This window comes from Panthera pardus, unplaced genomic scaffold, assembly GCF_024362965.1.
Source record: "Panthera pardus isolate Hobbes unplaced genomic scaffold, ASM2436296v1 HiC_scaffold_11, whole genome shotgun sequence".
Taxonomy (NCBI): domain Eukaryota; kingdom Metazoa; phylum Chordata; class Mammalia; order Carnivora; family Felidae; genus Panthera; species Panthera pardus.
Window position 1 is genome coordinate 66,884,142 of NW_026526666.1, and position 23,425 is coordinate 66,907,566.

Genomic DNA, 23,425 nt, shown 5'->3' on the forward strand with positions numbered 1-23,425 from the left:
CGCTGTTTATTTTAGATGAGTACAGGCATGAAGATCAAAACAAATGTGAACCAGTGGCTAAGGGGGGGGGGCAAATAAATTTTGGGAGACTCACAATCGTAACATGCCACTAAACACAAGAAGAGGAAAATATTTAGGGCTTCACCCAGAGCTCTGCACAAAAGGTGCACTGCCAAATGTTCGGTTATTCTTCTACTCTTAAGAGTGTTTGATGCAGAATTTTGCTTTTTTTTTTTAAGTAATTTAAATCTACACATTGCAAATGAAAACAAAAGAGCTCTGGCAACAGAATAAACGGTATCTCTCCTTTTTTAATCTTAAGATTTTAATCTAATTTTATGCAATAGTATACACAATGGAGAGAGGAGATAAAAATACATAAAATATACATATCTATATTTTAAAACTAATGCTTTCTGGTTGCTTTCATCATGTAGGTTTATTTACAATTCCAGTTAATGCAGCAGTATTGGCCTGAATACTTTTGACCTACGAAAATACATATTCAAAAGTAAGCATTTCAACTTAAAAACTTGACAGCAGACTCAAGAACTGAACTCAGGATCTCACGCTCCAGAGCTCTTTAACCAAGCTCTTTTTATCTTCTGCTGGCATCCACGAGCCTTTCTTGGATGATATATCCTCAGTTTTGAGGTTATCTGTTCTCCTCTTTGAAGGTTATGCAATGGGAAGTACCTTGCATATTTTAGTCTAAATCTCTCCCTATGAGCCCTGCAAAAAATGACTAATATCTAAAATACACACCATAGCACCCTAGGTGGATTGAACTATTTTTTAAAATGTTCCTTTATTAAATGCCTACTGTGTGCCAGGACCTGAACCAGGCTCTTTACATATGCTAATAATCCTTTGAACAAGTCTTTGAGGGGTGCCTGGGTGGCTCAGTTGGTTGAGTGTCTGAATCTTGATTTCGGTTCAGGTCATAATCTCACAGATTGTGAGATCAAGCTCCAAGTCAGGTTCTGCACTAACAGGGCAGAGTCTGCCTGGGATTTTCTCTCTTCCTCTCTCTCTGCCCCTTGTCCACTTGCATGCACACACACTCTCTCTCTCTCTCTCTCAAAATAAGTAATTAAACTTTAAAAATAAAAAAATAAACCAGTCTTTGAAGTAGGTATTATTAACTGTATTTTATAGACAATGAAACTGAGGCTAGAACAAATTAGTGGCCTTACCACCACCCCCCCCCCACAGTTAAGTGGGAAAGGAAAAAAAAATCCTCAATTTCTCTGACTCCAAAGCCTATCCTCTTAACCACTAGATTACTTTTATGGAAATTAAGAATCTTATGATAATGACAATGACTATTGAACTTTTTGAATGATTGGCCTAACCTTTCTGACCTTCTTGGGATTTTTATCCCATTTCATAGTCTCAACTATAGGGAAATAGAGTGGAGCTTCTCCCTCACAGACTGAAGACCTCTGGTCTTTTTATGAGTTCTCTATGTTGGGTTTTCCTGAGGCCCAGACACCTCAAACCAATCTTTTAATTTCCTGCTACTCCAGGGATGACCACCCCAAAATGAATGCAGGTAGGGTATGCCTGTCACCCCAAGAGTCAGCAGCTAGTCAGAACAGGACAATGACTGCTCCAGCTTACCAAGCAGAAGCAAGACACTGGCTGAACTGTTGTGGCCTCATTACATGTTCACAAACAAATACTCATTAGTGCCACTCTCCAACCCATTATCTGACTGTATTTTTTAACTTATTATATTAGAGAGAACATGCGTGCACAGCAGAGGAGAGGGGCAGAGAGTGAGAAAGAGAGTAAGAGAGAGAGAGAGAAAATTTTAAGCAGACTCTATGCTTACGACAGAGCCTGATGTGGGGTTCAATCCCATGGCCCTGGGATCATGACCTGAGCCGAATTCAAGAGTCAGATGCTCAAGACTGAGTCACCCAGGCGCCCCTCATTTTATGTTTTAAATAGCATTTCATCACATGGAATTATAAAACATCACACAATCTATCTACTAATTCTACTTACTTACTTATTCTGTTGCCTGTCTTCCCCCTCTAAAATGAAAGCCCCATGAGGGCAAGGACTTGTCTTAGTTACTGCCGTATCTCTAGTACCTTGAACAGTGTCTGGCATATAGCAGGCATCCAACAAATATTTGAAGAATAGGACCCAAATTAATTTCACATGACAATAATAATGATGCTTATCATTAACACTCTATATGCTAAGCACTGTTTTACATTCTTTATTTTTATTGTTTTAAGTTCTTAAAGTACATTGGTCCATCAAATCCTCAAAATAACCCTAGTTTACAGATGAAGAAACTAAAGCATTGTGGGGGGGGCGGGATTAGTGATTTGCTCAAAGTCATAATTGGTAAAGCCAGGATATGAACTCTGGCAATCTTCATTGAAAGTCTTTATTAATAACCACTAGGCTAAATGTCTATCATCAGTCACTTCCTTTTAAGAAGTGAATAATATAAAATAGGAGATAGAACATGGGCTCTGGAATCAAACAGACTAGGCTTGTAATTCCCAGTCTGATACTTCTTAGACATGTAACCTTGTAGAAGTTATATAAACTATGTGGTACTCTTTCTTAAAAATGGGAATAAAAATACCTGCTTCAGGAGCACCTGGATGGCTTGGTCAGTTAAGTGACGGACTCTTGATTTCAGCTCAGGTCATGATCCCAGGCTTGTGGGATGAGCCCTGTTTGAGATTTCTCTCTCTCTCTCTCTCTCTCTCTCTCTCTCTCTCTGCCCCTCTCTCCAGCATGCATGCTCTCTCTCTCTCTCTCTAAAATGAAATAATAAAAAATTTTTTAAAAGAAAAAAATACCTGCTTCCTAGAGTTATAAGGTTCAATGACATAACCTAAGTTTGTTCTGTTTGTAAAGCCTGACACATACACTATAAAAGGTCACTATTATTGTGATGTATCATTGTTAACCATGTGGTAAGAGACCAAGGGACATAAAGAAGTCTGAAAGAAAGAAGAATTAATGAGGAAGTACAAGGTGAGTCATGGTAGTCAGGGAGTTTCACGTAAATAAGACATCCTCAAGATCTTCAACCCAAAGTTACACAACTACGGTTGGTGAGCAACAGCAGTGTCAAAATCAGTCTTCATGGCAGAGGGCTTTGGGTCCAACTTCCCTTTCACAGGCTAGAGGATAACGGCGCACCTGATGGCAACCCCTTTATGAACATATAACCAACATCCAACTCTATCATTCAGTTAACAATTCATTACCGAGCACTTACTAGGAAACAGGCACAGAGATAAACTCAGTCCTGATTGTTGAGGTGGCAGTGAAACAGGAAAGTCAACAACTGATAATGCACTGGGGAAGATCAATGACAGAAGGATGCTGGCAGTGCTCATGAGTCCCAGCATGAGTCACCTTTCCTAGGTGAGAAGTCACCTATTTGTCTCTTGAAGCCAGGTGAAGAAAAGTAGAAGGATGTTTGACACCAAGGAATCTGTTTGAGCATAGGTACAGAAGAGCATGGTGAAGTTCCACAGTGGAGAATGAATGGAAGGCTGAGAGCTGCAGGATGGGAGTCTGGAAAGGAGGGTGGGGACAGGCCACAGAGGGTCTCCTGGGTGTTGTGAAGGCAGCTGGGCTTGATCCTGAGCCACAAATCTCTAATGTAGCCATCTTTGAGATCACATCTCAACTGTGTGCCTGTAGCAAATACACTGGTTCCCCACAAAATACAAACAAAACAGGGGCACCTGGGCAGCTCAGTCGGTTGAGCATGCGACTTCGGCTCAGATCATGATCTCACAGTTGCTGGGTTTGAACCCCGCATCGGCTCTGTGCTGACAGTACGGAGGCTGGAACCTGCTTAGGATTCTGTGTCTCCCTCTCTCTCTGCCCCTCCCCTGGTCATGTTCTGTTTCTGTCTGTCTCTCAAAAATAAATAAAAATGTTAAAAAATTTTTAAAAATACAAACAAAACAGCACTAAGAAAAAGAAAGAAAACACTATTTTTTTTAGGTTCACTGCCGTATTTTCTTCCTGAATAGACCATGGGCATTTTTAGCAGTAGGGGAATTTATCACCACCTCATGATACTGTTCCCCTTTTATATGTTAAAGTCACTTTAAACTCAACTCTGTTCAGCAAATGTTACTCTCCTTTCCCAGCACAGCACCTTGAGCAACTTGGTAAGTATTTGCTGAACTAGGTTAGATTCATTGAGTGACAACTGTGTAAGGTAACCTTGCACCAATGGGTAAGCAGGGGCCCATGGGTAGTAGAAGATAAAAAGATGAATATCATGACAACCTTACCCTCAATGAACGTGAACCTCCAATGATGCAAAAGAGGCACATATGACAATAATATACACACCCCAAAGCAGAATGCAAGGGTGCATTCTTTCAGCAGTGGGCTTTGCAGGTGGTGGGGCTGAATCCCACTCTCATTGCACTTTTGCCAGATACTCAGGGGCTATGTCTCTATACTAAATCCTCAGAGACCACTAAACAGTAAGTACTTAGCAAAGTTTTATTAAATGGATCTATTTAATCCTCACAACCCCAAGAAGTATAGATTATTTTACAAATGTGGAAACTGAGGCTCACAGAGGTAATGTGACTTGCTCAAGGTATAAGGTTAGTATAGAAAGAATAACAATAACGACAATAATAATTATTGTTTTTCATTCTAAGGAAGCCCGCCTTCTATTTTCATTCTCTAAATGTTTCTGCCAATGGTTTCTCTTTTCATACTAAGATAGAGAAGGTTCTCTCTGCCTGAATGAAACTTGAAGTTCATAATTTGAATTTTTTCTAAAAACGTTTATTTACTTTTTGAGAGAGAGAAAGGGACAGAGAGAGAGAGAGAGAGAGAGAGAGAGAGAGAGAGAGAATCCCAAGCAGGCTCAGCATTGTCCACATAGAGCTTGACACGGGGCTCAATCCCACAACCATGAGATCGTGACCTGAGCTAAAATCAAGTCGGATGCTTAACTGCCTGAGCCACCCAGCTTCCCCCACAATTTGAATTCTTGAACTCCGGTTGGCTTTTCCCTGTTGCAAGTTTTAGGAGTTTCAAAGGGCATAGGTTGGTTTTAGGGCAGATGGATCTGCCACTTTCCAGGCAAGGACATTCTTGAGTACAAAGGTTCTCCAATACTCTCCCACTCCCTTCCCAATCACCAGCTATTAATCCAATTTCAATTCAATTCAATAAATCTGGAATAATTACTATGTGGCAGGCACCTTTCTCAGTACTTCCAAAATTAAATATTTGGCACGGAAGTTTCTGTGGCTGCCCTCCTGTGATTAAATCACATCTCACCCACTTTCACGCACAGTAAAGCCTGAAGAGCAGAGAACAACTCGGGCTCCTGGCTGGCTCAGTCAGTTACGCATCCGACTTTGGCTCAGGTCACGATCTAGTGGTTTGTGGGTTTGAGCCCTGCGTAGGACTCTGTGCTGACAGCTAGGAGTTTGGCGCCTGGAGCCTGCTTCAGATTCTGTGTCTTCCTCTCTCTCTGCCCCTCCCCCGCTTGCTCTCTGTTTCTCTCTCTCTCTTTCTCAAAAATAAATAAACATAAAAAAAAGAGCGGGGACCAACTGACCCACCAATATTTGTAAAGAAGTACAGTGCTACCACAGAGTAGGCATCTTAATACATTTTCATGGAACTGAATAAAACATTTAAATTTCACTCTAGAATCAGACACACCTGAGTTCAAATCAAATCTGGCCCAATCAATTACTGCCTGTGTAACCTTAATTTACCTTTCAAAATCTCCGTTAGTTCATCCATAAAATAGGAAAATTAACATTTACCTTTTAAGGTTGTTCTAAGGATTAAAAGGGATGGTGTGTAAGGCACAGTGCCTGACTCATAGTAAGAGCTCAAGAAATGAAAGCTAATCTCATTATTTCTAGTCTCACCTTTAGATCACCTCCACTACTTACTACTATCATTAGTATTATTACTTTGAAGGTTCAGCTAGGTGGCATGACCAAGGACTAAGATTTGCTAGTTAATAAATACTTTGACTAATAGAGAGCCGTAGCATATACCATGCAGATAGCATGAATTTTCGAAGACTAAAGATACAGTTTCACATTAAATGTAAAATAATCAGATGCCATCCTTCCTTTAATAATTTGGAAGATACTAGAGATCTTGCATTGCATAGCTCTGAAAAAAAAAAAACGATGGGTTTTGTTTGTTTGGAGAATGCGGAGCTCATGATCATCTAGAACAGTGTTTTTCAAGGGCCTGGGTGGTTCAGTCAGTTAAGCATCTGACTTTGGCTCAGGTCACGATCTGGCAGTCCATGAATTAGAGCTCTGCGTCAGGCTCTGTAATGACAGCTCAGAGCCTGGAGCCTGCTTTGAATTCTGTGTCTCCCTCTCTCTCTGCCCCTCCCCTACTCACGCTCTGTCTCTGTCTCTGTCTCTCTTAAAAATAAATAAACATTAAAAAAAGTAAAAAAAAAAAAACAAACAGAACAGTGTTTTTCAAAATTTACCGACCGGAATCCAACAAAGCAAAAAAAGTAAGAAACATACTGAACACACATCAACTTCACATCACAACTCAAAACATAGGCAACTGAAACAAAAGATTCATGAAATAATACTTACCCTTCCTAAGTACTAGCTACTGATGTTTTCTTTTCTATTTCATTTATTATTTTACTTAAAAAAATTCTGGTCAAAAGACCCAGTAAAATAACTGGAGGCAAAACTAAACCTAGTAATTTACTAATACTGCTATTCTGTCTGTGAGGGTGTATCAAGGATATGGTTTAACTGATCCTCCCATCAAGATATGGATTCTATTTTACATATTAAGAAACTGAAGCTCTCAGCAAGATGAGGTGACTTGGACTAAGGTAGACTAAATGGCAGACCCAAGACTCACAAGTCTTCCAACTCTGTAGTTCAGGCTCTTTAAAAAAGGATAACTCAATTCAGTAAACATTTAAATTGAGGAGTTACTGTGTGCCCAACATCGAAATAAGAGAGCATCTGACATGATCTCTGCCCTCTAGGGCTCACAGACTACCAGGGAAGACAAGCATGCCTTGGTACATGCACTTGGAAGTCTGAAGCGGGTATATTCTATTCTGGGGGAAATAAGTTTTTTTCCCAAACTACCACTATCCTATCTCTGGCCACACATTTTCCCATGACATGAGCACTGGTACCTGCTGGTGAGAGAATGCAGCGTGCTCCTCTAACGGCACATTTCTTTACAATCTGAAATAAAGTTGGTATTTTTCCTCCTAGTGCTTTTTGGCACTGTAAGCCTAAAAGCAAGCCTCAACGTGACTTCACCAGTGAGCATCATCATCATCATCATCATCATCATCACATCACACTCTGACCAGAAGAGTGCTTTAATGTCAATTCTCTCTGAACGACCGATATCTAATTAAGAAGCATCTTTAGGGTGACTTCAACTTCTGAGAAATCATGACCCAATAAAGGCAAGTCTTCCCTGCAAAACAATCAGGAAACTAATAATCCTTTGAACTAACACATTCCAGAGCTACTGATTCAAATAAAGTTAAAACCAAGTCAAAACACCTTAACCTTCCTAAATGATAGCTTTTAACTAGTTCTTTAACTTTACACATCCTATGCTGCATTTACACCAGACTACTTATTCCATAAGCAAGTGCCCATCTCCGTGCCTTTACTTACATTCTTCTTTACACACAGAATTCTCCCTTTCCCTAATTTCTCTGCCTATCCATCTTTCCTGGTTCCACCCAAATGACATTTCCTCCGTGAAGCCTGCCTCCTTCCTCCAACAACAATGAATGTCTCCTCTTCTGTATATTTTACCTTCTCTGCTGAGACATTCTTCACATTCTGCCTGTCACTGTCCTTACCCACTAGATTAGAATACGTTTTAAATACTATGACATTCCAGAAGGCACCTAGAATGTGATTTATATGCACAGACATGCCATTGTATTTGCTAATTCCACACTGAAAAACTTGATCTAGAAAAGGAATTGCTTCACTTGTTTTGTTTTTGTTTTTGATTTCCCCTAGAGAAGTAAACTTTGGCTAAGCTGGATGTATTCCTAAATACTTTGGAGCTAAGACTTCTGATATTCTTAAGCATGTATCCTAAGGCAGGCAGCTAAGCTTTATTTTCTATAAAAAGGGGTTAATAACACATGCCCCAACTACATTAAGGAGATCAACCTGACACCATAGAGCAAAAATTATACAATGTTAAGTGAATATGAGAAATGATCTCCCTAGTCACAGATCCATTACAGCAGAACTGTGCTGGGAATAGCTCAAGTTCTAGAAATACAAACTTGCTCCTCTGTTCTTAGAAAATTGACACAACGGTAGTTCGGGAAGAGTGCTGTTATGATTATAGCAACTGCAAGCCCTGTCTCCAAAATACACCAACTAGAGACCTGTTTAAGAGTTTTTATTAAAGCTCCTCTAAGCTAAAAGTCTTTTCTTCTTGCAGATAACCTTAAGCCAGTGGTGTAAAGCAAGAAGGAATTGAGACTCAAGTACTGGCTTAAATAGGGGTCAATTTTTAAATAATACAAACATTTAGCTAGCCAAGAGATCCTAAGAATATCCATCTGCCCCTCCCCTGTCTAGTCACCTGCTCAAATCATTCACCCGATCATCTCATTTTGGTCCTTCATTAATAGGTGTGAGATTTTTCTAGGCTAAACTATACAGAAACATCTTCTACCCTTCTCCATATTCAAGCCCCTTTCTTCCACTGGCGTATTTCTGCCCGAACACACACAATGTAAAAATCCACTAAATTCTTCCAGAGAGCTTGCATACCATATATGAGGCTGCTTACAAAATCCTTAGAAGAACTTGGTGAAGCCTTGAAATAGATACACATGGAAAGAGAAAAATTCTATTGTCTGTTTCACAGTAAAGGGTCTTTTTTTATAAAAGCATAAGTCCTGGAAAATAGCGCTTGGGGGATCAGATCAATTTATAATCCTTCCCCTGATTTTAAGGATTAAATTGAAGGAAAGAAAATTACTCCCTTTTACATCCTTCCCATGACCATATAAAGTGGAATCCAAAATCCATGACATTAAAATAGTGTTCTAAAGGTTATGTTTTCAGTTTAAGTCTCAAGCACCTTCAGGTACTACTTGTATTATTTCTTTGTCCTCACTTGTGACAGCAACAGGTCCCAATTTAAAGCAAGTTGTCAATTTTATTAAATGTGCCTGTTTATTCCCCCTTTCAGAGCCTTGGGAAAAAGGCACAAAGTTAGGCTCAGCTTAACACAAGTCCTGACACCACTACCTTTCCCAAGTGTGTGTGACCAACAGTTACATCAAGGCCTTCCTCTTTTCTCTTTCTTTCCTACAAATGGGAAGGTAATAAATTGAGGGCCAGCATTCTGCTCACATCTCCCACACCTCTTCAGTCAATGCAATCGCTTCTAGAACTGTTTGCACTGCCAAAGCCATCCATCATCCTGCCTCACCAAGCAGGAGAAAGAAAACTGATGGCGAGTTAGAAAAATCTCATTAAGCCACTTTTTGCCTCAACCTCTTCACCACTCCTTGAAAATCAGAACTTCAAAATTCAGTCTTTTGGGGAAACAAAAAGGACAGAAAGAAAAAGGTGATGTGGTGAAGAGGGAAAACATAGCTCCAAAATAAGTTGGTTTGGGCCAAATTCAAATAAGTCACAGGTTATAATAACATATTTTAGACAGCAGAGATGATATTGCATTAATGAGCTTCACTTTTTTTTTTTTTTTTTGGTTTTTATCAGTTGACTTCTGAATTTCCTAACAGACTCATGAAATAATAATAATAAAAAGAACAGCACCAACTAAAATTAATTTTATGTTCACCTTTTTTCTCTTTTAACAACTAAATCCCAAGTTAATTCTAATTCCAAAGGAGATCGTGAATGTACCTTACAAAACCCTAGGAGAAACTTAATAAAGCCACACAATTCCAGGGAAGAACTGAGGGACTATCTGTGTTTAAAAATTACTGTGCCACCACCCCTGCCCCCTTCCTTGAGTTCTGGGGAGAGGATGGAGACTATGAGGGCATCATTCAATGTCACTTCTCCCCAGGACATCTGGCACGGGCAGACTGAAGGAGACCTAACATCCTCTAAGCACCTTTAATATTCAGGTGTATGACTGATGCCTTCACATACCGTTTCTCATTTGATCCTCACAAAAACCCTGTGAGTCAGGCATTATCATCTGCATCTTAAAGATGAGGAAACTGAAGCTCAGAGGCTGAAGGACTTCATCCAAGATCACCCTTTTACTAATAGGGAAAGTCAGGATTCTAATCCAAATCCACCTGACTTTAAAGTCCTTTGCCCTTCCCGGTTTCTTAAGACAAAGGGCAATATTTCCAGATGGTTGCTTGTACAGGCACACCATGAAAGTCCTGTAAATCCACAGGCAGACTTGTGGCTCCGTGGCTTCTGAGCTGGCCCTGCCAATAAAGACATGGAGACAGTGGTATCTAGTAGAAACAAATCTAATTTTTCTACATGTGTACAAATCGATGTGATATGTATTTAGCCTCATCTGCACACTGGCCCTCTGGGTCTTAATCACAATAACCAGGTTGATTTCAGGATTGGAACCTTTTCTACTACAGAGGCGATTAAAATATAATCAAGCTAGAAAGTTATCCTCCCCCAAAGCCACCTAAAACAGAACAACTCCAAAATAAAACCAATTTACATATTTTAGCCCAAATTAAAATGTAAAAGCTAAGGATTCCCTTTTAATATCCTGAATAATAAATGCACATTTATGTAAAGCTTCCTTTGGGGAATGGTTACTATGAGGACAACTTTCCCAATATTATTCATAAATATCACTTTTGTTTTGGTGTTACAGTAAGAATCTGGACTTGTGGGAATTGTACTGTCTGTACCCAGTGCATCAACAGAGATAATTAATATTGAAGACAAGTACAATATCCAGAATTTTAGATGTGTGGTTGGCTGCATTACAAAAAGTAACATAAGAAAGGATGAGTCAAATCTGGTCAAAATCACACATTACAGGGACTTAGTCGTTTACTCCATTTTAAGTGAGCACTCTCCTAATAAAAGTTTCATTAGTAAAGATTGCAAGTTCTCAGGCTTTCCATGACAGACTTTTAAATAGCACTTAGAGCTAAAGTTTATCATTAAAGCTGTATTTACTACTGCTGCATCTTCAAAGGGGGCACTTGAAAAAAAAGTTCAATTCAGCCTATTATTTTTCATGTACAAATTAGAAAGGAAAACTCTGAAGGTTTAGACTGGCAGCTTAGGAAAACATAGGCTACTTCAGAAGCCATTATTGGCACATCCAGAGCACACTGGGGGTCATGGCTGTCTATCTATACATACCCCGCCACACACACACACACACACACACACACACACACACACACCATGCAGTATTTAGTGTGTGTCACAAAGTTACTCTATGATTTCTGCTCTATGTGCAGACTTACAGTTTGCACAGGTACATGCCAAGAGGGCCACTATTTTCTCAGGTCCTCCCCGGAGGGTGACATGGGGAAAGGTACTCAAAGAGTCATCTCTGTTGGAAGAAAGGCATTCGTATTTCTGTAAAATTAACAGGCTCTAGCCAAGCTCCACAGTAGCTGACAGAGAGACGAGTTCCTCCCAAATGCCTAAACTTTACTTTTCCTGAAAGCAAACATCTGCATATATGGAACCTTATAGACAAAAATGTCCAGAAGACCTTTTATTTCTTTTTAAAAATTTTTTAACATTTATTTATTTTTGAGAGACAGAGAGAGACACAGCACAAGCAGGGGAGGAGCAGAGAGAGGGGGAGACAAAGAATCCAAAGCAGACTCCAGGCTCCGAGCTGCCAGCACAGAGCCTGACACGGGGCTCGAACTCACGGACCGTGAGATCATGACCTGAGCGGAAGTCGGCCACTCAAGCAACTGAGCCACCCAGGCGCCCCCCCCTTTTTATATCTATCTTTTGGAGTCACGCCTAGGCTCTTACAAATACAAAAAGAAAAACATTTGTGTACTTGAATGTTCAAACAGATCTCTTCTCATAACTTGACACAAACCTCATTATGTAACATCCAACTTTAAAATCCCTCACCACAACGTTAGCCCCAATCACAGGGACTTAGCCTCTTAGAAGTTTTTTGATCAGTGTCAGAAGAAAAAGAAAACGGTGAAGCTGAATTCCACCTTCCAAAGAAATACACATAGCAAGTCCTCAACAAACACATCTTCATCCAACAACAAATGATAGCTAACCTCTACTATGAACACAGTTGGGAAAACAACTTCAAGGGCTAGTTGCTACAAGACAGTAGATGACAGCAGGTAACTGATTCATACAACAAGCAGGAGTGGATTCAATGCCACAAAGTGCAGAGAGGGGGAAACCTCCACCCTGTAGTGTGTTTTTCAGAATTCGCCATCTTGGCTAGGATGGTTTCTCTGCTTCCTCGTATCCTGAAAATAGAACTAAACTTCTTATAGAAAAAATGTTTATGAATAGCATTTTATAGCTTTAACATGAACAATTTAAAAATTAAACTCGAGTTTAAATGTTATTTTTCAAACCAGAGTCCAAGGTAAGTTATTTAAGAGATACCTATGACTTGTAATCTTTTTCCATTTTAAAAAAATCACATATGCTAGTTTTGCACTTTACTTTTTTTGGTTAAAAATAAGGCTTTCCAAAAACAAAACAAAACAAAAAACAAAACCCAAGCACAACAATTACATTGACCTTATTTCTTCAACATTTTCACTGCTTCCTCAACAAAAATTATTTAAAGATTCCTTTATGGTGTTCAGCATTTCATGATCCTTATACAGAAAGATCCATATTGAGGGGAAAATATCTCTGGTATTAAATACAATGAGGAACTGAATAACGATCTTCCCCAAAGCAAAATGGTCAGTCCTAAAATGGTCAAGTAAAAGGCAAAAGCTTGGCGGTGGAGCGTGGGGAGAGACAGAAAAGAGGTAGAGAGAGTGACAGGGTTTAGGGGAGCCACCAGCAAATTAGGACTCTAACACTGCATAATTTATTTCTTAATGAATGTACAAGGAACAGCATAAATATTACCATTAAGCGGAGTGAACAGCCAAAGCAAGCTAGCTGGTTGATTGCTTTCTTATTTTTTATTCTCTTGTAACAATTCCATTTCCAAAGTGCTTGATTCCTAACACTGATGCTCCATAGCTATTGTGAGCACACTGCCTGAATACTTAATGAAGTAAACAACAAACAAAATGGCTCATCTTTGGTGCCCCTAGCTAGCATCCCAAACTGGATATAATTAAAGGTGTGAACAAGCAAGCAAGGAAGTAATGAACCTGCAAAGTCAAGGTTCTGAGAAATTATCGGGCATCCTGCACTGCACCAGTTCAAATTTATCACTCATTATCTCTTATATCGGCAAGTGCGGATCCACATGTTGGTACCTCTCTCCACTCTTGTCCTCCGGCCTTTTTTTTTCCTTTCCATTTCTAGATGAGTAATTTATGACAATTACTGCTTGTGACAATTCCCACCCACCCCCAGATCACCTTTCTTTTTACCTTTAAAAAGCCACTGACCTATAATGGCCCTCTATCCTTAAAATACACTGAGATTTTAAAAATAAAAGGATGTTTCTAAAGCACACACATACACACACAAACTCACAAAACAATGCACAAACTGCTAACACAGCCACCCTACCTCCTACTTGTTTTTACCAATGGTTAAAGATTAGGTTCAAATGTTCCTAAAGAAAAAACAACTCTCCTTCCACAAACATATACATTTTAATTTGAACCCAACCCCTTGATTGAAAGAGCAGCTTCTAGCTCACAAACACTGTTAGGGATTTGCACATTTATAGTTTCTCAAGTGGCAACTAAAGAAAGGTATTTGGTTACGAATGGGAGTCTGCAGGGTCCGGATATATCTTTTTTGATTGAGTTTTATATTTCTTCTAATAAGAAAACTCTTGGAGTCTGTGAGGAGGAGAAGCCACTTCCTATGGGAAGCCAGCCCAGTTTGGTTTTCTTTCCATTTTTAGATGCACATATACTTGCAAGTATGTATACACATTTGGTAATACCAAATAAGGAAAACCTAAGACAGGTGCAGGATTCCAGAAACACACACACATGCTTACACAGATACACACACACACATACACACACAGAGTCTCCCTCTGTCACATACACATAATTTCCACATATCTATCAAACGCATGGAAGAATGAACAGTGGGCAATAAAAGGTTGACTTCACTTTCAAAAGGAGAATTGGCCAATTCTGTGCAACATGGTCCATCTACTGGAAGATGGTAAGATAAAAGCTTGAGAATGTTTATGTCCCTTCATACCCCCCAAATTCCCAATGACATTGGGAAAAAATACTGCATTGCAGCATTTGCCAGCGCACACTCATGTGTCTAGCATCCGCTGGCCAGCTCACCAACAAATGTACATATTAAGTGTCCAGACATATAAATTAAGTGCCTGGTGGCCACAGATCATTGGAACTGATGAAGAAATTTGTCAAGGCCAAAGTACTTCTGTTCACATACAATGACCTCTATCAAGACCGCCATTCCTTATTTGTGGTACACACAATTTGTTTCAGTTTTCTTTTTTCTTTTTTAAATTAAAATAAGGCATTAAGATGCCAAGGGCTAATTGAAGCAGCGTATATCCTCATGGAAGAAATAGTATTTGGTCTACATATAGGAAAAGATTCCACCCACAATAAGGAAATAAGTGCAAAGGGAAGAAATCAAACCAAAGAAAGGACTTGCCCTGAGGGAAACCCTTTCATTGTTCATGGTAATTCTTGAGAAAAACACCTTGATTTACCCACAAATTCTTCTAGAGACCCTGAATACACACACAAAGCACTATTCAGGCAATGATTTCTAGATTTGAAATGTCAAATAGATTATCCCCAACAGAAATGCTAAGTTTAGAATACCTGAAGTCTATCACGTCTCAGACCCTTTTTCAAGACTGAGTTAAGAACTAAAATGCAAACACGTAGCTCATTTTCTTTCTCTTTCTTTGAAAAATATTCTATCGTTATTAGCTCATAACAATCTGGGCTTCCCCTCACAACAAAATCCTTGAGTGTTCAAAGGACCAAGGAAGAGCTATTGGGAGAGAAAAAAGTTTGAAGGCTTTGGAAAACTATCAAACAGAAGCAAGCTCATCTATATCTGGCCAGGAGGACGACTGAATGAATGGCAGTTAGAAATGAGCGGAACTGAGATTACAAAAATGAGTGCTCAAGTTGTCTGTTAGGCTTTTTTTCTGAGATATTAAAATTATCTTATAAGTCAATGATTCTCAAAGCAGTTTCTCAGCTACTTCCCTATCTATGTTCATTCTATCCTTTTAAAAATTTGAATATTAAACGATTTAGCCAATATGTTACAATGAGGTATACAGAAATTCTGACCATTAAGCCTGGGATGTAGTCAGGTATTTTTTGCAGAAATATATCCGATCAGATTTTCATTTCTCAATAAATGCACTCTTAGCCTAGTGCTTCCATAAAGGCACACCTCCTCGTGCAGGTAGTAGGCATTAATGTTTTTAAGACAAAGAAGCAAGAAAGGTCAGCAGTGGAACCACGTGTCTTTTTTACAACCCAAGACAAAGTGCTAGTTCTATGGAAATGGTTTTGCCCTAAGGAAAATATGCTAGAAATTCCTCAGAAAAAAATATGTTAGAGATAATAAAAAAAACCTATTCTAATTTTTAAGAGAGATATGCTCAAGACAGAGAGCAAAGGTTCAAGCATATGACATATGACAAAAATAAGTTTATTTATTTTTACTTCAAGAGTCAAAACAAATAAAAAAAAATCCCCCAATAAGAAGACAAAACAAAAAGAAGCGTCTTGCAAGGTAAAAAGAATGGGTGGGGGGTGGGGGTGGGGGTGAGTGCAGAGATTTGCAATGGAGAGAGTAAAAATTAAGAGCACTTTCAGTAAAGCCAATTACATTTCCGAACCTTTTAACATATTTCAGTATTTTTTAATCTCTCATTTTTGGGCTTAATATTAGCTACCTGATCGTGTATCTAATTTGGAAGAAACCAGAACAGATCATGGTTTTTATGCAACCTCCTGTTTGCCTAAGCACTATACCTTTCAGTCCTTCTGGTACCCACCATCATGAGAAAAAGAGACCACTAGTAAAGCACACTCAGAGGAAAAGGGAGAGATGCCTGTCACCCAGGGCACGCACGGGTCCTAGACGTTCAGAGACTCTAAAAAAAAAAAAAATCAGCTTTTCGCTCAGTTTATGCCAAGACTAGACCCAGGACCAAATGCACTGCAGTGGTTGCAAGGGTACACCTGATGGACCTTGTGGTTGGAGGTATGGAGAGGTAAACGAAGCAAGAGGCTAGAATGCAGCTTTTCATTGATTATTTTTAAAAGTAATTTCTACTCGGGATATAAAATGAAAGATACAATGAACTCCCTGGAATTGTAGTATCAACATCTGATTTAGTAAAAACACCAATATCAGCTAGCACAAAATCATTGCTTTAGGGTAGATCTATACTACCTATATTTCTCCAATGGATATTTGCTGGAAATTTCTAAGAAATCATTTGCAGAACCTATCAGCTGTGGGAGTTCACTATTATGCTTCCGTCAACTTCATTCAATATAATTTACATTTTTTTCAAATGGCCTCACAGGATTCCTTGCGATTTTTCGCACGTACAATTTCACAGCAGGGGAAAGGGGTAAAGAGAGAGAGAGGAAAAAAAAAAAAAGCAAGATTCCCTTCCCTCCCTTCCCCCCTCTTCTTCTTCTCTCTCCCTATTTTTTAAACCAAAAAAAAAAAAAAAAAAAAACAGGAGAGACAGAACAGATGCTTAAAAATAGATTTCTAAAAATCACTGTAAACCAGAGTTAGAAATGTAATTAACACCTATTTATAAAGAATAATTAAAGTTGGGCCGGCCACAAAGAACAGCAAAGATAATCGAGGTCCTGTCCTCCCCCCCTTTTTTACACTGTTTGCAGTGTGTTCTCATGATAGCCACCTGCTCCCTACTCGGCTTTTCCTCTGTTCGTTTCCCCGGCAACCTTTCATTGGGTTTTCCTCCCAGCTATCGCTTTCAGTTGGGCTGCTCGGTCTAATCTTATTTGTTTTACACCCATCAAAACAAGCAGCCAGACAAAGGCAATCCTCTAAGAATGGGAAAAAGACCACAGCTTTGTTATAACATCTATGCAGAGCGAAAAGTCCTCCCCAGGCTTTGCTAGCAAAAAATAAGTGAGATAGATATGAATTTACAGCCTCCCCACATACCCGGCTTTGAAACCCTGTGAAAGCTATTGCTGGTGAAATTCAAAGTCAAAGTGGGCACTCGTGGCATTTGATTGTGCCATTTTGTGCCATATCTTCAGGGTCAACATCAGGCGACAGGAGCGGCACTCAAGGAGTTTCCCTGCTTCTTTTTTTCCCGAAAAAGATGATGCTAAAAATAGATTTACTACTTTGGCAGAATGGTTTTCCACTTCCCTTTCCACATCCAAAAGTCCTGCTTCACAATTGCATCTGCTGGTACTGAACCTCACCTCCTCCACCCCTCATACCCAGCCTTCCCCATCACTCCTAGCAGGAGACTGAAAAAGAAATGTGCCTTTAACTTTAACAGTCATGTAATTCTGTTGAAAGCTCACAGAGGCGGTGGACACGCCAGCCAACAGCTACGGTGACATTGTGATTGTCAAAAAAGACACCAGCCTCGCTTGGCTAAATGTGTGTTCGATGGAAGAGGCAGTGTGTGTGCCTTGTGTGCATGCAGTGCCATTACACTTGGAGATGGATGCTGGGTTTCAGAAAAGAGAAATACTAATAAACACACACACAGACACAGACACGATCTGCACAGTGATTTACGATGCACAGTCCATCATCCTTACACACACACACACACACACGCACACACACACACAAGGCTGGAATCTCCAAGCTGCCTTCCTCTGAATTTTCACTTACCATCTTCAAGCCATTCCACTCCATCTGTGATCAGAAGAAGATGGACCCTCACACAGTGTGTCAAAAGCGGAAAGGAACGTTATGTAAAAGCTGACATTCCTTCTTACAGAGCTGCTGCCCAGAGAAGGAAGCAACAACTCAACACGCCAGGCACCGCTACACATACAAGCCGCCTCCTCTTTTTTATGAGGTCATGACAGGAAACTCTTTGAAATACAAGATGCAGCATTTACTGAAGCCCAAATAAATCACTCTCTTTGCCGTTTTGACTGCGCAGTCCCCCGAAACACAACTGCCCATCTCAACGTTCAGTATCCAGGAACTGCCTCTCGAGCTTTAAATTTCCAGCACGGAAATGGAGATTCCTAACCCCGCTACATCCCCTCCAGCCCCACAAAACCCAGGCACATAGACAAACCCCCTCTCCCTCACAAAAAAACACAGAACAAAACCCTTTTTTTTTTTTTTTTTGCCAACATGGTCTCATGTAATATAATCTCTTTCAAAAAATCAGCAATTATTTCGGCCCACCTCCCCTCTACATCACCCCCCTCCTTTATGTTGAAGGGAAAATTGACAATGACCTGTTAAAAATGACAATCTATTTCCCCACTGCTTTTCAATAAAAGGACCTACCGGCACTCTCTACACAAAAGAGATAGTAAATGTAGGAACCAAACAGCAGCAGAGAACTAAACTCTTGTGCAAGCATAAGACTGGTCAAGGTGTAGATGTTTTTCTTCCCTCCAGCAACACAAACAACAGATTATAAATCTAGTCATACCTACCATAACCATTCTTATTGGCAAATATTGGGTCTCGCAGAGCTTCGACTCTTCTCTTAAAATTTGCAAAGGTTTCAGAATGTATTTTTTAAATGACTACTATTGTTATATATATTTAAAGATCCACAAAACACAGTGTGGATGATTGTAAAGTAAATCAATTATTTGGGGGGAGGGGATGGGGGGAGAGAAAGAAAAAAAAAAAGAAAGAAAAGGAGCAGTGAGCTGAAACCCCCGATTCTAGGATGTAGATAAGAACAACTGAACAGAGCCTTGCTGAAATTGGCTCGAAGCTTCCCCTTTTTACATCCATTTATGGGACCATCTGTCAGCCGAAGCCAGGATCTGATTGGCTGGGGAAAGGAAGGGAGGCGTTGCAACATCAGGTGCTATTTAAATTAGCTACTGCCAGATTGACGATGTTAATGATTTGGTGACCTCTACAACAACAGAGACCAGATTTCTGAACTGCTTCTTGTGTCTGGTAATTAAGGCCAGGCAGAAGCAACAACAGCCATACTTGTATTTTTACCTTTTCTCTCCTCCCAGCTCAAAAGTACTGTAACAACTGCAGGTCACCCGCCGCTTGCAAACCTTAATAGTGGGAGTGTCCTCCCTTTCCCCTGTCCTGAGGGCTGCACCATCAAACCCCTTTGACAGAGGGCTTTTCCAGTATGGAATATTTTCAACCACCTTATCTTTCTGGACAGTTGCTTTCTAGCGAAATGCATATTTAATGATCTGCCTCTAGGCTTAAAGATACAACAAAAGCACTTTAATGTGCTAATACATCCACGTTTTAACTTTATTATTTCCTAATATTGCTGATTTTCAGTAAGTAATGCTCCTTGTGCAGCTAACATGGCCAGGGTTTCAAGAGAAGGCAAGTTTGAGACTGTGCTTGTTCTGTGAACTGGGTTCATACAAGTTTGCTTCAGAAAACTACTTCCTAATAAAAAAAAGAAAAAAAGCTGGGGTGGGGGAGGGGGAAAGTTGTCAGCCTCTACCTTTCTGCCTTCTGTCTGAGCTTTTCAAAACAGAGAATGATGAATGATTTATTTAAATGAATATATTTCTCAACTTGGATAGAGGCATGATCTGAATTTTTAAAAATCCACTAAAACACATTTTCTCTGCTTTCACTACTGCTATAGAGAATGGTAAAGCATGCTTTTGACAATAGCATCATTTCATAACCGGTGCAGAGGGCTCATCTTGCTTAACTGAACACGTGATTTTGCTTCTCTCCTTCAAAAGATGTATTTTATCTTTGGCCCCTTGAAAGACTTGCAAAGAGCTATTTAGCAAGTGTGTGGTGATGTATACAGTTTGTCTGCCCATGTTACACATGTCATAACCTCTGCGACACCAGTCTTCCAATAGGATAGTAATCTGTTCTGGTTTGGGTTTTAAAGTGGCTTACCTGAAGAGTTTCTGCTTTACTTCTATCCAAAAGGCTAAATTACTGCTATTTATTTAATTCACAATTTAGTCAATTTGTTCCTCAATGAATACACAGAGGTAACAAGTATTACTAAGGAAATAATTCAACATTATTTTAAATCTTTGGCTGTAGTTGACAGCAAGACGGGACTGGGCAGAATAGAAATAGAGGCCGAAAATCATGCTACACTCTGGGCTTCGAAGTCCAAGAAAAGACGGGCCCATGAAAAATTGTTAGAAAAGAAAATGACCTTTATATTAAAAAAAATTAAAACTGTTTTTTTCCCAGCTACTATTTCATGAACACACACACACACACACACACACACACAAATGTACATATTCACACTTTTAAAAATACAGATACACCACAAAACGGTATGTGCTGGGTACACTCTATGATACATTCAGCTGTTCGAAATAAAAATACATGAAAGAGAAAAGTAGAAATGTTAAAATGGTAACAATAGTTATGGTGAAACAATACTGGTCTAAGTAAACTTTTAAAATAATTTCTCCAGCAAATATACAGAGTCCTACAAGTCACAACAGTACTATAGTATCTGTTGAACTGTGTTCTAGGGACGAATTCATAGGTTAAGTGTTCTAAAGAGCTCAACATACAGACACAGGGAAGGTACAGGTGCCCCAAATCAACAACAGAAACTCTGAATGCAATCCTATCAATATCAAAATATTGTGAAAAGAAAACCATGAACACAATGCTGAAAAACACAAATGAAAACAGCTCCGCTCCAGACCAAAATCTTTACTTTGTATCTCTCTGGAGGTTATAAGAGTCACAATGTCTTAAAAGCATTCTCTCCCTTCCTTACTAATCTCAGCACACTTAGGTATCAATCAACAGTAGGTATATCAAAAGATGTTCTGGCCACTTTTCCGAAACAGGAACTGTATATTACAGTATAAATAATTAGCTGGTTGTGCTAGGCTAAAAAAAATCCATGCACTTTGTATATTGATTACTTCTCCAAAAAACCTCCACTCTAAAGTCTTTCAACGGAATCCTCAAACAAATGCACAAATGTCCTCAGAGGCCTTTTCTCTAAAGACAAAGGCAGAATCCTATTGTTGGGAAAAGTCAACCTTATTATTGCATTTCCAATAGTACCATTCATCTTTCAGAGTGAGGGGCTGACCGCTCCATCAGTGGTGTGACATTTGTAAAGCAACAGATTCTCAATATATTATCTCAAGAATCAGGCAGGCGAGTCTCCCAGTCATGCACGATTTTTTTTTCTGCCACAATCCTCCACCACCACAGAAAGAAACTTGTCTCACTCAGGCAGCTAAGGCAACCTAAAAATGATATCCCAGAGCTGTGGGGCTGCCAGTGCCGCTGTATCCCTCTTACCATAAAAGAGCAGTTTCTTGACTCATTAATAACAATTTCCCTTAAAAGAAGTAATCTCATATCAGTCAGCCCCTTGCCACCATGCACACATCCCAAAGGTTGCAGATATGTCAGCATCAGTCGCCGGCAGCCAGCTTTCCCACACAGAGTCCAGATGGACTGTACCAGAAGCCAATTCAGCGTTAATAACTACCTACTCCGCGCAGTGGAGAAGCCTTACGTGGCACAATGGGCTAGGAAACAGCAGCCGGCTGAAACTGCAAATAAAAAAGACAAACCAAATTCTCCAAAAGCACCAAAAGGAAGGAACAGAAAGGGAAGCGTGAATTGTATTCCTTGACTTCCATGAGAAGAAAAAAAAAAGAGAAAAAGAAAAGAGAGGAAAAAAAGAAAAAGAAAAAAGAATCCTTCATAAACATAGGGGGGAAAAATGAAGGGGGGGAAGGGAAACAGATGCTGCCCAGAAAAAAAGTGACAAAATATTACCTCATTATTTAACAAAGCAGCATTAAGCGTCCTGCTGATTTCAAACATCTTGCCACAGATTTTGTTTTAAGAGAAACAGATAGAATCCTTTGCAAAGCACTCCGTCTGCAAAGGGTTCTTCAATTTTCTTGCGCGCCACGGAACAGTCAATATATTATTTCCCTAGAGTTCGCACATTAAAACCTCTAGTCAGTGAGCTGAATTTTCCCCTTATCTCACACACAGTAGACTCCTGTTATATGTACTGCTCTCTTTGCAAGAGCAGCCTGCCCCAAACATGGCTGGTGTTTAAACTACTCTTTAAAGTAACAGTTCACTATATAACCACCAGGTGGGTAGAGTGCACAGATTCAAATGAACCATCTTAAAGGATCGTGGTGTTCCCCCCCACCCCCGCCCCCGCCTTTTAGGTGTACAGTGTGACATGATAGGCATCGTGTCTTGTATCTCTCTGTATCTTGTCAAAATAAACAAATAAAATTCCTTCTCCTGACTTATAGGGAGGAAACAAAACACCATCACCAATTCTAATAAGAACTGTGAAGAATGAAACACAAACACGCTTTGTTTCATTCAGCAAAGGATGAACAAGGAAAATGCAATCAACACAGAGCAGGGCCGTGGGGGAGGGACCAAAAACTCCCTGGAAATATTTTCCTTTAGCAAAAAGAGAAAAATATTGACTCACGTGATAAAAACCCATCAAAAGTGAGCATATGGATGAATCACATACAAGATGGAGGAAAGAGTTTAAGGGTACAACTTTTCTTCTGAGTAAAGCATGAGGTTATTTGATAGGGTCTTTTATGATAGGAAATAACCAAAAGCTTAAACATAAAGACACTGGGAAAAAAAACAGAAACAAAATCTTAAGCATCTCTTTTAAAAATACAATCATACCAATAGCTATAAATGACCACAAGAGCAAATGAATCATATCTCTCCTCAGTCCTATTCTTTTTTCCTAAGATCCACCTCAACGTGGAACATTTCTGTCCTGTGTTATTTTGGATGTATAGCTAACGTGGTGTCTCCTTTGTACAATTCTATTCCAATTAATTTGCTCCTCTGCCAGGAATAAATAGAATGTCCCAAGCTGAAAGCCCCAAGTGATGGAAGGTGGATGTTCAAAGATAAAGAATCACCTGGACATAAATAAATCTCATCCCTTATATTGTTATATGGCCTGATTTAAAGGAGGATATTATTAAAGAGCATGCATGCACTATTTTACGTTCTCTCGTATCTAAAAGAGAAACCAACACACACAGATACCTGGAATTTTGTTTTCTTGGCTGGACAAAATTAATGCCCTAGAA

The 23,425-nt window shown here is 39.5% G+C and overlaps 1 protein-coding gene across 6 annotated transcripts in view; it reads right to left on the reverse strand.

Moving 5' to 3' along the window:
* ELAVL4 (ELAV like RNA binding protein 4) overlaps nucleotides 1-23,425 on the reverse strand; it is a 145,856-nt gene that overhangs the window by 70,532 nt on the left and 51,899 nt on the right. For 2 of the 6 annotated variants that reach the window (XM_053895572.1, XM_053895570.1), the window contains exon 1: nucleotides 22,107-22,217. The exons of 1 other annotated variant lie outside the window; for it this stretch is intronic. In XM_053895572.1, the coding sequence (XP_053751547.1) occupies nucleotides 22,107-22,154 (48 nt within the window). In that variant the 5' untranslated portion in view covers nucleotides 22,155-22,217. Of the gene's footprint in view, nucleotides 1-18,017; nucleotides 18,328-18,805; nucleotides 19,018-22,106; nucleotides 22,219-23,425 lie in introns of those variants that run through there. 3 more of the 6 variants (XM_019449345.2, XM_019449349.2, XM_019449347.2) reach the window with 3 other exon arrangements.